General features: G+C 43.3%; 1 protein-coding gene across 2 annotated transcripts; it reads right to left on the reverse strand.

Annotated features, from left to right (window-relative positions):
- Positions 1-394: 394 nt before the first annotated feature.
- Positions 395-10514, reverse strand: LOC125507883. 2 transcript variants are annotated; one of them, XM_048672408.1, is made up of 11 exons: positions 10102-10514; positions 9898-10027; positions 3736-3812; positions 3026-3663; positions 2802-2948; positions 2480-2707; positions 1776-2394; positions 1486-1691; positions 1199-1399; positions 806-1128; positions 395-735 (listed from the first exon to the last, which is right to left on the reverse strand). In XM_048672408.1, the coding sequence occupies exons 4-7, from the start codon at positions 3551-3553 to the stop codon at positions 1816-1818; spliced, it is 1482 nt and encodes a 493-aa protein (XP_048528365.1). In that variant the 5' UTR covers positions 3554-3663; positions 3736-3812; positions 9898-10027; positions 10102-10514; the 3' UTR covers positions 395-735; positions 806-1128; positions 1199-1399; positions 1486-1691; positions 1776-1815. The 2 variants fall into 2 exon arrangements, with proteins under 2 accessions (XP_048528365.1, XP_048528366.1); XM_048672409.1 differs by having other exon boundaries at positions 3026-3812.
- Between the last annotated feature and the right edge of the window lie 5368 nt (positions 10515-15882).

Consider the following 15882-nt stretch of genomic DNA (forward strand, 5'->3'; position numbering starts at 1 on the left):
CGATGGGGACGCCATTTTTAGTCCCACCTTGGAAGCCGAGGGCGCGAGGAGCGGCTTAAATAGCTGCCTCCGCCCCCTCCACCGAGCTCCTCTCTTATACATGCTCGCAGCCCTGTTGGACCCCGTTGCCGGGCCCATTAGTGGGCTCTATCAGCTGCCCGAGTCGCCCCCTTCGGGCTTGATTTGGGTGTATGATTTGTTCCCCACTATGGGCCCGGCTGCGGTGGTTGGGCATTTTTTTCTGAATATTTTTAAAAAATATTATTTTACTTTTACGAAAGTGTAGAACAAATATACTCATTTAAAAAAATATCATCACCCGCAATGATGCAAATAAGAGTGTCACCGACAATGATGCAAATAAAAGTGACACTGAAAAATAGATATTGTAGCAAATACCGACCATGGCACATTTATTTAGTTGCGGAACATGCTAAACCATGCCACATTACAATATAGAGATGATGTCTTAATATGAAAATTGTATCAAGTACCGACAACGGCACGTTTATTTAGTGGAGATAATAGCCAACACCCCATCCTCCGACTCATTTCTTCTCCATGATCTTGAGGATCTTCTCTTTCACTACTTCCTTCGTGTTGCATTCTGAAAAAAGTATTTCAGCTAGAATGCGTCCCCTTGAAGCATTAACCTCATCTTGATCGAACTCAAATGTCCAATCATCTCCGTCCCAGCTTTGAACGCATTTCACCACGAAAAGACCACAAGAGACTCTGCAAGAAACCACAAGTCAATTATTGATGGATCATACAAGTACATACTAATTCAACATTTGCAACATACCCGTCTGTTTGTGATGGCATATCGTACTCCCTTATTGGCCAGGAAGATACGTCAGGATGTTTCGTTCCAATAAGAGCATTCACCTCGTTTGTATCATTAGCTATTTCTGCCCTCTGAAATAAAAATGAAAAATCCATATGAAGTACGTTTCGAATAACTATATATTGTTTTATGTATCGTTGTAAGCTTACCAGCTTAGCAATCTTTGCAAGAACTCTTTTGTTGCATTTACCAGTAGATTTTAAAACTTGAAACTCTTTTTTCTTGTTGTGCATAAGAACTGTTATCCAATGACTTTCGTCCACATGAAAAGGAAAGTATGCCTACAACAAAGTTTATTCATGTTGATGTACACACAGATGTACTACGAATGATCATACTAAACTGAAGTACCTTATCTTTGATGAAATACTCTTCAGTAACTCTAGACACCATTTTAGTTTGGTTTGTGAAATGATCCATAAAATGCCTCTTAGAGTTGTTAACCTTTCCATCACCACGAAGAATAAGCCAGTGGGACACCCAAGATGATAATATGTGACGGTCAGCACGAGGATTATGGGTCTGCATATGGTTGCAATAACTATTGATGACCTACAAAATAACATAACAGCAATACACCTATTAGATAATTTATGTAAATGACATGTACAACTTAATAACTTAGTGCTAATACTTACACCGCCATGCAACCACTTTTTTGAAATGATGGCTTCAAGCATATCAGGTGTACATGTTTCCCCACCAATTCCCGTCATGTGCACAACAGTTTTTCTGCAAAGCTTCTCCGACTCTGCCAGTGTCCGGATATAAACCTTCGCGGCCTCTATGTGATCCTCCTTAATGTAATCAGTACTAATCATAGCAGCTCTTATACCAAATAGACCTAAAATAGTAAGAAACAATGAGTTAATAAAGTGTGCATGCAAGGACAGAAGTATGTTGCAAGAATAAATTACCTAGCACTTACTTTTCTTTGCACGTTTACGTCCACCTTTCTGAAGAAAAGGTCAATATTTTGACCGTTTCCTCTTGCGTTTCCCATCATTCTCCTTCCCATCATTCTCCTTCCCATCATTCTCCTTTTCATCATTCTCCTTTTCATCATTCTCCTTCCCATCATTCTCCTCAGTGCCATTTTCTTTCGCATTTTTAATACGGGTGTTCAGACTATCCATACTAAATTCCTCAGATTTATCGGTGCTAGACCCGTCTGACACTTCATTCATATTCTTGGGGGTTGAAGTAATAGCTGGAAAGTCATTCGTGTCTACCGTCGCAAGAGATGGGTTGGGAGAATTACCATTATCCTCAATAACGAAGGGGTCGCCTTCATCTCCTGTACCAGGTGTGTTGTGATGCACACCTTTCTCACGCGCCAATTTATTCCCGTTCCCAGTGGTGAAGGATGCGTCCACCCTATTGTCCATATCTTCTTTTGCAGGAGTTGATTGTACATCTGGCCAATATTTTGATGGACCATACTTCCCCACCCAGTCTTCACTATGCTCCACATACTCAATGTCATCATCAGACCCCTTGTTTGGCTTGAAGACAAGACCTTTCTTCTCCAGCTTCTCCACTACTATCTGCAATGACACATTAATTGCATTAACTACATGCATAAATTATGAATAATCCAATGTAAACTGAAGTACACATCACTCATATTACCTCAGCACATTTTTGAGGGGGAAGTCTAATTTCTTTTTGCATATCTTTGATGCATTTCATCACCTGATCTAATGTACTATCCTTGCTCGATGAAGCCTCATCTCTATTATCTTTCTTTTTTTGGGCACGATCTTCCTGCTCTAATTCTTGCTGTAATTCTTCCTCTGCCTTTCTTCCTTGTTGAGCAATTAATGTCTGCCTGTACTTCTCACTTATCACGTCATCAATCTGTAACAGGTAAAATCAATTAAAATTTCTCAACATATAAATAGTAACTTAAGTGCATGTAGTACGAAATAGTAACACATAAATAGTAACTTACCGTCCCATTACCACGGCCGTATGCCATGTCGTACGCGTCACGCTTCTTAGCCTCATCTTCTGACCAATTAAGCATCAATTGATACTCATTAGCTAATGGATCAAATGCCTCATCATCCAGTGGCTGCACTTTCTCCCAAAACATGTACTGCATGAACATGAAGTATATTAGCAAAAAAATCACAAACTATAGTTCGAAAGAAACAAATATAACATAAGATTTACCTGTAGGAGCGCAAGGTTTCCGATCGGCCAAGTAAATTTTGTAAGATCTGATAAGGTCTTTGTGATGCCTTCCACGCAAACGCGTAACGTAAACGCATTCCAATTATATGCTTTGATGGCCTCCACATCTTGCACTAACTTGTAATAAGCATTAGGAACTTCTGTCGTGGACTGCGGTGCAAGAACCGTGCCTAGAAGAACCAGAACAATTCTACGGAGGAAATCATCATCGTATGTGCCACTGGCAACGATGTTCTCAATCAGGTCGTCTATCATCATTTCCCCCGTATTGGAATCTAAAAAGCGACTAGGCACCTTCACCTTCGCCTTTAACCCCCCTTTTCCTAGTGCTTTCATGGCATCTTTGCCCTTGTTCTGTAGCCCGAAAATGTCAAACACATCTTCGGTGCGCAATGATATCGCACCATTTTTTGATGGCATGATGAACCTTTTTCTGTCCAACGAATACGATTTAATAATGAACTTGAGCAAACATTTGCGCATGAGCACACTAGGTATCATTAGCATTTTTCCAAGACTAGTGCTTGCAAAACGCTTTTTCTGCCTAGAGTTTAGTTTGTTGACCAACAGACACCACTTCTTAACCGAACAAAAAATCTCTCCGTACTCCACCGTCGCTACGAATAGGAGCAAAAATAATGTTAGCTACTTTATATGGGCACATGATAAACATGATGAATGCATAGTACCTCATGCCATGGGATCAGGGTCGGCCCTGGGGGACGACGGCGCGGTGGCGTTGGTGGCAGATGGCGTCGGTCGCAACCTGTAAATAATTTTAAAGTTTTTCTAGAAACACTATGATTTCTGAAAAAATCTTTGGTATGTAATACTTTGAGGTGTTTGGACTAGAACAGGTACGTGTGGTTTAAGATGCCATACTATTTTTTATACCATGGTTTTTCTGCTGTATATACCTAGAAAAACTGAATTAGAATCAGCTGTCATGCATGCATAATTATGACCAGAACTATAGCAAAACTACACTATAGCCAAACACTTAGGTGGTTTTCACAGAACTAAGAAAAACTATCAGCCACTCATGCATGCATGTATTTACGCAGTACTTACTGCACTAACTTAATGACTGGTACATGCAGCACGCTCTCAATCAACTAACAAACTCTAACTACACACTGTACTGATCTAGGACAAAAAATTCTACAATCAAGATTATACATGATAAACCACATGAAACATGCAAGTAAGTCCGAATCTGTGTTCACCAACTTGGGGGCGTCGGCGTTACGTGACAACAGGGGCGACGGCGTCGGCCGCAGATGGCGTCGGGGCAGATCGTGTTGGGGCAGTCGCTCTGTGGTGCGTCGGCGTGAGCTGGCGTCGGTGGCAGATGGCGTCAGGGCCGTCGCGGGCGTTGGGGCGGCGTCGGCGTGACTTGGCGTCGGGGGCGGTGGCGGTCGCAGATGGCGTCGGGGGAGGCGATCGTGGAGGCGGCGTGAGGCGGCGTCGGGGGCGGCGTCGGCCGCAGATGACGTCGGGGGAGGCGATCGTGGAGGCGGTGTGAGGTGGCGTCGGGGGTGGCGTTTGCCCTAGATGGCGTCAGGAGAGGCGATCGTGGAGGCGGCGTCGAGGCGTGGAGGCGGCGTGGACTGGAGATCGTGGAGGCGTGGAGGCGGCTTTGACCCCCGATGGATATGCATGTACGCGCGCTTATTCATTTTTTTTTCTAAGAACCCGTTCATTAGTTTTTTTTCCAATCATTAGTTGCGTCTGTTTTTTAAAACAATCATTATCGAAAATACATTGATTGATAGATAACTTTTTTTTACTCCGCCAAATGGCACGAAACTTTTTCCACACGTTTCCATCACCCTCGACAGCACCCACGCCAATTTTCATATTTTTCCGGCGCTCGATGCATTTCCTAGGATTTTCCCGGTGAAAATGGCCAGAAACACTGGCCGGACGTGACGCAACGTTCGTTTTGTGTCCGTTTGTGTTCCAACCTTGCGTGGGGCCCTACGTAGGTCGTGCCCGCATATCCGCCCACTTTGGTGCAATTGCATGCATGCGATCACGTACCCCCAGTGCAACGAGCTTCTTTTCTGTCTACCGGAGGGGGGTTCCCGACTACTTTTTTTGACTCCGCCAAATGGCACGAAACTTTTTCCGCACGTTGGCATCACCCTCGACAGCACCCACGCCAGTTTGCATATTTTTCCGATCGCTCGATGCATTTCCTAGGATTTTCCCTATGTTAATGCCGTAAAACACTGGCCGGACGTGACGCAACGTTCGTTTTGTGTCCGTTTGTGTTCCAACCTTGCGTGGGGCCGTACGTAGGCCGTGCCCGCATGTCCGCCCACTTTGGTGCAATTGCATGCATGCGATCACGTAGACATAGTGCAACCAGCTCCGATTCGTTCTGCCGGAGGGGGGTTCCCAACTACGTTTCTTTTTCACTCCGCCGAATGGCACGAAACTTTTTCCACATGTTTCCATCACCCTCGACAGCACCCACGCCAATTTTCATATTTTTCCGGCGCTCGATGCATTTCCTAGGATTTTCCCGGTGAAAATGGCCAGAAACACTAGCCGGACGTGACGCAACGTTCGTTTTGTGTCCGTTTGCGTTCCAACCTTGCTTGGGGCCCTACGTAGGCCGTGCCCGCATATCCGCCCACTTTGGTGCAATTGCATGCATGCGATCACGTACCCCCAGTGCAACGAGCTTTTCTGTCTACCGGAGAGGGGTTCCCGACTACTTTTTTTTGACTCCACCAAATGGCACGAAACTTTTTCCGCATGTTGGCATCACCCTCGACAGCACCCACGCCAGTTTGCATATTTTTCCGACGCTCGATGCATTTCCTAGGATTTTCCCTGTGTTAATGCCGTAAAACACTAGCCAGACGTGACGCAACGTTCGTTTTGTGTCCGTTTGCATTCCAATCTTGCATGGGGCCGTACGTAGGCCGTGCCCGCATGTCCGCCCACTTTGGTGCAATTGCATGCATGCGATCACGTAGACATAGTGCAACCAGCTCCGGTTTCGTTCTGCCGGAGGGGGGGTTCCCAACTACGTTTCTTTTTCACTCCGCCGAATGGCAGGAAACTTTTTACACACGTTTCCATCACCCTCGAAAGCACCCACGCCAATTTTCATATTTTTCCGGCGCTCGATGCATTTTCTAGGATTTTCCCGGTGAAAATGGCCAGAAACACTCGCCGAACGTGACATAACGTTTTTTTTTGTGTCAGTTTTCGTTCCAACCTTGTGTGGGGCCCTACGTCGGCAGTGCCCACATATCTGCACACTTTCGTGCAATTGCATGCATGCGATCACGTACACCTTGTGCAACGAGCTCTGTTTGGGTGTGCCAGTCTGGCTAATCTCAAAGCCGTTTTATTTTCGCCTACACCGAATGACCCCCAACTTTTTCCACGTACTCCAGGCACCATCGGGAGCATTCACGACAATTTTCATTATTTTCTGATGTCTGATGCATTTTCTACGGTTTTTGCGGTGAAAATACCCTAAAACACTGCCCGAACGTGACGCGACATGTGTTAGGGTGTCCGATGTCGTTCATATCTTGCGTGAGGGCCTACATTGGGCATGCACACACCCTCGAAAAAAATTATTTCATTTCATGCATGCGATCACGCACCCCTAGTGCAACTAGCACCGTCCATATCTTGCATGTGTCGGTATTTCATGTGTTTGTTCCACATTAATTATTCCAAACTTTTTTCACGTAGAATGAAAGTGCTTGCCCGAGTCTTGTCTGAATAACCTATGCTGTTTTTTATTCGTAAGTGCGTGCCACAAAACTTGATAAGTGATTTCTTTACGTTTTCTCAAAATATTTATGTAATAAATTTGTATTTTGTACTGTCCTATGTGAAATAGTCTGAAGTTTCAAAATTCCGTTTATTTTGTTTGCTGTCGTTTCATGATGATGATGTCATTGTATGTGTTATATTACCTGGGCTGACCGACGTGGTGAAAAAACGCACCCGGCCGTGTCTCATGCCATGTTTTTGCCGTGTTATTATTCTCTCATGCATGTTTTTCACATACACGTCGCCACAAACCCGCGCATGCACAGAAGATCGCACCCACCGAATCGAACCTACCTCATGCCAGCCAACCAGCGCCTCCCTCGGATCCCAGCTGCCCAACCAGCGCCTCCCTCGGATCCCGCCACCACGCACCGACCGGATCAGCCTCGCTCCCCGCGCCCAGCGACTCTGAGCCGCCCGACCGCATCCTCCTCGATCTCCCCGCCCCCATGCACGCCTCCAACACGTCTCCCGCAACGTGTAGTGTTGCCCCGCGCGGGCAAGGGGAGAGGGGCGTCGGCCGTGGGCCGTGGGAGGGGGCGAGTGGCGCCCTGCCTCTATGGGCCGAACTGGGCCGCCGGTGACAGCGCAGAAAACGGCCTCATGAGCCCTGCGGCGGCCGCGTGCACTGAGGGACGCGTGCATAGCGCGATTTTAGTCCCACCTCGGAAGCGGAGGGGCGCGAGGAGCGACTTAAATAGCTGCCTCCGCCCCCTCTTTCGAACTCATCTGCTATTACTCACCACTGCCCCGTTGCACCCCGATGTTGGGCCCTTTAGTGGGCTCAATCAGCCGCCCGAGTCGCCTTCGGGCTTGATATGGGTATATTCTGTAAGCTACTATGGCTCAGCATCGGTGGTTGGGCTTTTTTTAATAACTTAAATTTTTTGCCGGTATTTCATGTGTTTACCTCATCTTTTAACTTTCATGTGTTTACTTCATATTTTTACAAAATCATAATATCCCATTAATAACATTTTTTTTGCCGGTATTTCATGTGCTTGCCTCATATTTTTACTTTCATGTGTTTACTTCATATTTTTACAAAATCAAAATATCCCATTAATAACAATTTTCATGTGTTTACTTCATCTTTTCCTGCTGAGGTTGCGTGCAGTGCAGTGTTCGTATTAGGTGCACCCTGTGGCGTACCCTCGTGTTTGCGTGCATGGCGCATGCACGTGCGCTTGGTGCTGTTAGGTGCACCCCGTGGTGTATGCGTGCGTTTGCGTGCATGGCACATGCATATGTGTGCGCTGTCGTCGGTGGTGCGTGCTTTCGATAAATGTCAGTGGTGTGGGGCTTTTTATTGATTCCATGAGAGCTCAACTTATCACCGGGCGTCTACTATTCGAAGACCTGTTTATTATACAACCATTCCATTACTCATTGAAGCAACATAATTTCGTTCATATTTAGGATATTTTACATTCGAACGAAATTTTACATGAAAAAAGATTAACACTAAAACAAATCTAACTACTCCTCCTCGCTACTCAGAAGATCAACCACTACGGTCTGGCCGCCGTCTTCACCGCCGTCTTCGCCGCCGTCTGAGTCATCGGAACTGCCCAAGTATCCGAAAAATTCCTCCAAGGTAGCCGACTCCTGCGCTAGTGTATCGGTCGAGTCCCTAATCGCCTGCCAGTATCCCGGCTCGTCTGCCGGGTCCCTCGGGTCAACAATATCCGCCGGCGGCATCCAACCGGTCTCCGACGTGAAGTTCCGGATCGCGCGGATCAAACCCGGCGACTCCAACGGGTCGCCCTCCTCTTGCATCGCCGCCAGTTCCGGAGGGATCTGAAACTCAGGGGCGCCTGATGGAGCAGCGGGCGCGGCGGCGGGATTAGCCGGGGCGCCTGCGCGAGCGCGCCGACCGGCACGGGCCTGCACGACCGGGACGGCGGGGGGCGCGAGGGGCGCGTTTGGAGCGTCCGCGCGGATGCCCCGAGACTTGTAGAAGCTGACCACGGTGTCGAAGTCGCGGCCTTGCCAAAAGTTCAGGCGACCTTCGGGATTCCATGGACCGGGTTGTGCCGGCCCAGGCGTGGCATAGCCGGTGCTCGTCACGTGCCAGCCGTGTGCTAGGCGACACGACGGCGGCACGGGGATGCCGTGCCGGTAGATATCCACGGTCTGCGGCCCGGTGAGGCTAGAGGGCCACAGACCGCCGGGCGCGGCGCCGCGTCCACCACCGCTGCCGACGCGTCCACCGCCGCCGCCGCCGCCTCCCGCCCGACGACTGCTCCCTGCGCCTCCACTGCCGCCCCCCCCCCCAACCGAACCAACGCCAGCCGAAACATCCACGCCCACGAGGCATCACGCCGGAGAGAGTTGCACCGCCGGAGATCGATCGGACAGCGCGGGGTGAGGGCGGTTTCTAAGAGGAGAGGCGGGGTCGGGGCGGTTTCTAAGAGGAGAGGCGGGGTTGAGGTGGTTAGACGCGTCGGGGGCGTTGGACGGGCGCGGCGAATGAGGCGAGGCAGGCGAGGCGGCAGCCGGCAGCCCGGCAGCGAGGCAGGCGGGCAGCGCGGCAGCGGGGCAGGCGGGCAGCGCCTCAGCGGGGGAAGCGGCACGATAACAGCGCCGTGCATGCATGCACGCCCGCAGCGCAATGGAAGCGGCACGATAACAGCGCCATGCATGCTCGCCCGCGGCGTAATTGACGCTATATCAATCCCGGAAAAAATAACCCGCTGTATTTGTATACGTATACGCCGCGGCCGGGCGGGCGGGCGGGTGGGCACTTCTAAAAAATATGCCCATCATGCCCCTCGTTACAAAGGGGTATCGAGCAATCTCGGCCCTCCTTGTGTTAGAGGGGGTCTACCGAAGCGGAAGTGATATCTCAATTCTATCTCTGGACCATGTGGCTGTAGGCAAGCAAATTAAATTGGTAAACAGTGCAATGCCTATCTCATTGAACACTAGGGCCTGAGAGCAACTAGATTCAGTCAAGCATGCAAGTGAATCTAGAGCAGCAGAAAAATCAGGGAACGAGACCTATGAAAACAAAACGAGAGAGAGGTAGAGGGAGGCTTTACCTTGGGTTGCTGCTGCCCCATGGCTGGGCGTCATCCCGTGAGAGAAGCCTCACTCCTCTCCCTACATCAAGTTGGTGCAGGTGCGTGGTGAGTTGGAGGCTGGCTGCATCCATTGGCGTGTTGAGGTCTCCTGCAGCCCAGCATAAACACCATCTCAGGAAGGGAAGAAGAAGAAATCCAAGAGGATAGGAGAAGGGGGCGGACCTGTATGTCGTCGGGGTAGCCTTCCTGTCCCGGAGCCACAGGGTAAGGTCGTCGGAGCCACGACGGAGCAGATCAAGCGCCGGCGGACGCGGATCCAGCGTCGGCGAACGCAAATCAAGTGCCTCCTCGCCCAGCAGCAGCACAACCAGCAGCACCTCCTTGCCCAGAAGCCTCACTCCTCCTCTCCCTACGGGGTGTGAGAGAACTAGGGTTGGGGCTGCCAGAGTGGGCATAGGTGATGGGGAGCAAGGCGGCCATGGGGAGGAAGAGGAGAGCGCACGCGGTGGATGGCCCCGGCGTCGCCAGGAGGAGCGAGGGGCGGCGCAGAGCAGATCGCCGGGCCGCCGCCTGTGGATGGGGATGTTGTGGCCATGGATGAGGGAAGAATGTGGAGGAAAGGAGAAATGAGGGGCGGTGGGAGTTTGACTGACCTTTGAGTGAGTGTGGCGTTGTCCGAACAAAAATACATTGTAACTGTATTAGATCTTCTAAATACACATTATATTTCATAGGGCATGTCCGGTTCACTAAGTTTGTGAAAATTTTGTTTTCATCAAGACTTGTTTCAGTCATGATCATTTGATGATTCTAAAAGTTGTTTTGTACAAATATCTATAAATTTGATTAAAAATGATTGAGTTTATTTAAGTTTTATATTTGTAATCATACAGGTCGTCTTGTGGTCTATGGATGATAAATTTATGGAATACTTCACAGGAGATATGTTGTCTGACATTCCTACACAGGTAATTTTTTTACTGTGTATCATTATATTTATTCTATGTTGTATCAGTATTTAACTCTTATTACTGTTTTAATAGGAACATATGACAGATTTTAGAACAAAACTAGCTATTATTTTAGTGGACTCAGAATTGAATGATGATAATATAAGAAATCGAGACATGAAAGAGGACGATAACAACACAGATGCCACAGAATGTATGATTCTGGATAGACCCCCTGAAAATTTCAAAACATCAAATACATCAACAGAAGTTGAGCTCATCTCGCGGTTATTTATTCTTTTACCGTCTGTCAACCCAACAAACGATGATTTAATAGATGAACTTTGTTTGTTCATCGGTATGGTTGATGATATCGCTCTACTAGAGTAAGCCATATTTTTTATTTCATTTTGTATTCCAACAAATTACTTTGATGTCATTATAATTTACAGAATTTTGATTTTACAGGAGCGAAGGGGTGAAAAGCTCTGATCCGTACCCTATTAGCTTAAATTTGAGACAAATTAAAAACATATTAAGCAATGATGAATACATGGATATTCATTGCTTTAATATGGCTGTGCGAATACTAGCGTGCCACGAAGTCCAGCTTCTCAGAGACATTCCATCTCACTATATGGATCTGAACTTTTGTGTAAGTTACTATAATCACGTACTACATTTTTTTCTCATTGCACTAATATTTTCTCATTCTTACTTTAGTCCATGTTCCACTATGCACGAGACTCAAGTCATCATGAACATATGGAAATTGCTACATTGAAACGGTTGTTTTATAGCTGGCCTGACGGTAATGACTATCATATCTCTCAATGTGATATGGTAAGATTTTTTTTTCATTTGTAACAGTGCTTTACTTGGTCTTAATTAATATTCTATGTATTTCTAAATTATTTCATCATTGCAGATTTTATTTCCTTGGTATATGTTTGGGTTATTTCTATTGTTTGTCTTGGATCAAAATAGAAAAGTTGTCTCAATTTTCGATCCGATACCAATACCTACTTTCGGAAAGAATGTACTTAAAACCGTGGCCGACAATCTAAACCTTGCGCTTGAAGTTGCAAACCCTACATTCAAGGATGATATCTCTAAATGGGAATGCATAGTTCCTGATACTCCAACAAACTCACACTGGTATGAATATTTTAAATGCATTACAATATTAATCGATTCATTCAACGCACATTATGTGTTTATTTCATATATGCAGTGCCTTGTCTGGTTATTTGGTTTTTAATTACATGCACTCATTGTGCGATGGAAAGCTATATTTTCCCATACCCCAGGTGACTATTTACACCATGCTTATTTGTATACACATTGCAGATGCAACTTGTTATAACAATGTTGTATAATGCCAATGTAGGATGGTTTTCAACTGAGGAAGCAATTTTTGGTGCATATTTTAAAGTACGAAGAGAATGAAGCTCAAAACAATATCCCATACATTGAACGAAGCATCATTGATCGCATCTATAGATGGACCTTCATTGCTTCAAAAGATGGACCTTCAAAACATGCTTAGTTGCGGTTTTTAGAATATGTTCTTGTAGCAATTATAATACAATTATTATGTGATAGTGAATTTTATGCGAAGACATGTTTATGATATGTGTGTTGGATCACAAATATGTCGCACTTTTTGAAAATACAATTTGAGTGACATGATAACATTTAGTAGCGATCTGAATTTTCTGTAAAAATTCTTTTAGTATTATATTATGTGAACATGTTTTGTTTGAGACGTGCGTTGCTCGTGCATGCTTACTAGTTTACAAAAAAAAGTTGAGCAGTCTTGTTACTTCGCAGGTGATCACTTTCCCTTCTCTCTCAATCGCATTTCACATGTCGCAGTTGACCGGTCAACCATTGACTTAAAAAACAAATCACAAAAAATAAAAAAAAGTTGATGATATAAAAAATGTTCACAGATTTTGAAAAAAGTTCACTAACTCTAATAAAGTTCACAATTTTTAAAAAGTTTATAAAATTTGAAAAAGAATAATAAATTTTCCAAAAAAAATTATCAAATTTTGAAAAAAGTTCAGTGAATTTGAAAATTTTCATCTAATTTGAAAAAAAGTTCATCAATGTTGGAAAAAAATCATTGACTTTGAAAAAAGTGCATCAATTTTGAAAAAATATAACTTCATTGATTTTAAAAAAACAGGAAACAGCGAAAAGAAAACAGACAAAAAATAGAAAAAAAAAGCAAATAGAAAAAAAAGAATCGGGAACTGAAAAAAAGGAAGAAAACTGGTTCCAGAAAACAAGTAGGGGCTGGAAGAATGGGCCGACAACCAACTGGGACTAGCAAAGCGACAAGGGCTGTGTGCGACCGCTACCAAATACTCCCTTCGTTCTTAAATATAAGTCTTTTTAGACATTTTAAATAAACTACAACATACGGATGTATGTAGACATATTTTAGAATTTAAATTCACTCATTTTACTATGTATGTAGTCATTTGTTAAAATCTCTAAAAAGACTTATATTTAGGAACAGAGGGAGTACATTGTATTTGGTGCTTAAAGGGACATAAAGGAAACACTGATACATAGTGGGCGCCCTATGTCTCGTTTATAGCCCAACGCGCGAGGGTTAGGCCAGAGCATCTCTAGGCTCATCAGCTATTAAGTGTGCTTGTCTCAAAAAAAAAGCTATTAAGTGTGCGGGGATATCTGACCCCACATCTCTCGAGGAACTAGCTTGTCGAGAAGCTTTGTCTCTGGCTACTTAAATTTGTCACATGTGATAATATCTTTGGACTGTCAAGAAGTTGTTACGAACATCAACAAGGGCATGGGAGGTTTATATGCAAGCATTGTCAGAGAGATCAAGGCGACATCTACACAATTTGCAGCTTACTCCTTCAGCTTTGAGGGCGTGATTCTAATATCGAGGCACATAGTCTCGCTAAACACACTTTAGGGCTTTCTTTAGGACGCCATCTGTGACTCCTTGATACTCTGGACGTAAATTGTATCCCAATGTATTTGGACTATGATCATTAAATAAAGTGTGTTTAGACTAAATAAAAGGTAGTCCAGAGCATCTTTTTGTTCTTTTTTTGCACATTCATTGTTTTTTGTTTTCTTTTTACTTTTTTTCCAAATATTCTAATGTATATATTATAAAAACACATTACATCAAAAAATTTAAAAATATTTCTCATGTATACAAAAAATATACAATGTGCACGAAAACAGTTCAGCGTGTATTAAAAAATAAAGAATTAGAAATAATATTGATCAATATTTGAAATTTTTAATCACACATTTATTGAAAAATGTAAAATGTCTATAGAAAATATGTTTCCCATCTATACGAAAAATTACAGAATGTGTATCAGAAAATTTGATCATGTAATTAAATTCTGTTAATGTGTATAAAAAATGTTCCTGGTGAATAAAAAAAATAAAAAAGTGTATGGAATGAGAGATGAAAACTAGATTTTTGACAAAAAGCTAATCATGTATTCCAAAAATTTATATGCGGTTGGTAAAATCCTCTATTACCATAATAAAATGTTCAATGTTTGTTTGAGAAAATTTTGACCATAATAACGTGTTCATAACATGTTCTTAAGAAGAAAAAACTGTACACCATATATTTGAGAAATATACAATCAGTATCAAAAGAATGTTTCACGTGTCCACTGAAAATGTATAAGAAATTAAAAAGGAAAAAACAAAGGAGAAACAAAAGAAAACTAAATAAACAGAAAAGATAAAAAAAGAAACAGGAAACAAGGAAACTGGGGGAAATCTGTGGAAAAAAAGAAAAGAAAAGAAGAAAAAACAGAGAAGCCTGAGAAAGAAATAAAAAACTAAAGAAAAGAAAAATAAAAAAAACCAATATAACCAGGAATAAAACGGTGAAGAAACAAAAACAAACAAAGAACCCCATCAAGAAACAAAAACCGTAAGAAAAACAAAAAGAAGAGAAAAACAGAGAAGAAAGCAACATACACAACTGTCGGCGAACGAGCGAGCGGTAAGAACGGGCAAGCACGTGCGAGCATGTGCTAAGAATGGACTGGCCCAGTACTGTACAACACTCAAAAAATCTTCAGATGAGCCAGATGCCAGTAGCGGGGCGCATAGTGGCGCCCTAAATTTGGCCGAGCAGCATTTGGTTCAAAAGTGAAATTTATCAAAAAAAAGTTGACGATAAGAAAAACAATGAGAGAGAGAACGAACCACTTACCGCCGGGGAATGAACACGGCTAGCCACTGAAGTGCATGAGCATTTGTCTACATATAGGTAGCGAGGGCACATAAGAGCCATTAACAGCAACAGATCTAAACATGCTTTGAAACTAGAAATGAAATTTTTCTTTTACAAAAGGAAATAATGATATATTTTTTGAAACGCGGACATTTTCAGATTTGTGAAAAACAACTAAAACTCAAACATTTTTAAAACATGAACAATTTTTTAATTGGTGAATAACTTTTGGATAACATGAACATTTTTTGAAATTTCAAAGAAATCCAAACACGGACAGTTATTTTAAATATGGACATTTTCTGAAAATGGAAAACTTTTTTGGAAACTCCAAACAAAATTTAAAAAGCTAGCTTTTTTGGATCTGTGAATAATTTGTGGAAATGGGGACATTTTTTGAAAATCAAAAAAATTAGAAATTGTGAACATTTTGCAGATTTGCAGGCATATTTTTCAAAAAAAAAGTTTTTTTTTGAAAATTTGAACATATACTTTTTAAAGTTTGTTAAAACATGTTCGATAAAAAAAAATAGGAACACTTTCTGAAACTGTGAACATTATTTGGAAAATATGAAGAATTATAGAAAACACGAACAGGTTTTGGAAATTTCAAACATTATTTTAAAACAGAACAATTTCTTAGTTAACTAAAAAATGTAAATAATGAAAAATATAATATTTTAATCATAAACATTTGTTGAAATCATAAACAAATTTTGAAACAAGAACATTTTTGAAAACTCCAAACTATATTGTAAATTTTTAAACCGGGTCTGAGGATAAAAATAAATTTGAAAA

Source organism: Triticum urartu, chromosome 5 (assembly GCF_003073215.2).
Source record: "Triticum urartu cultivar G1812 chromosome 5, Tu2.1, whole genome shotgun sequence".
Lineage (NCBI taxonomy): Eukaryota > Viridiplantae > Streptophyta > Magnoliopsida > Poales > Poaceae > Triticum > Triticum urartu.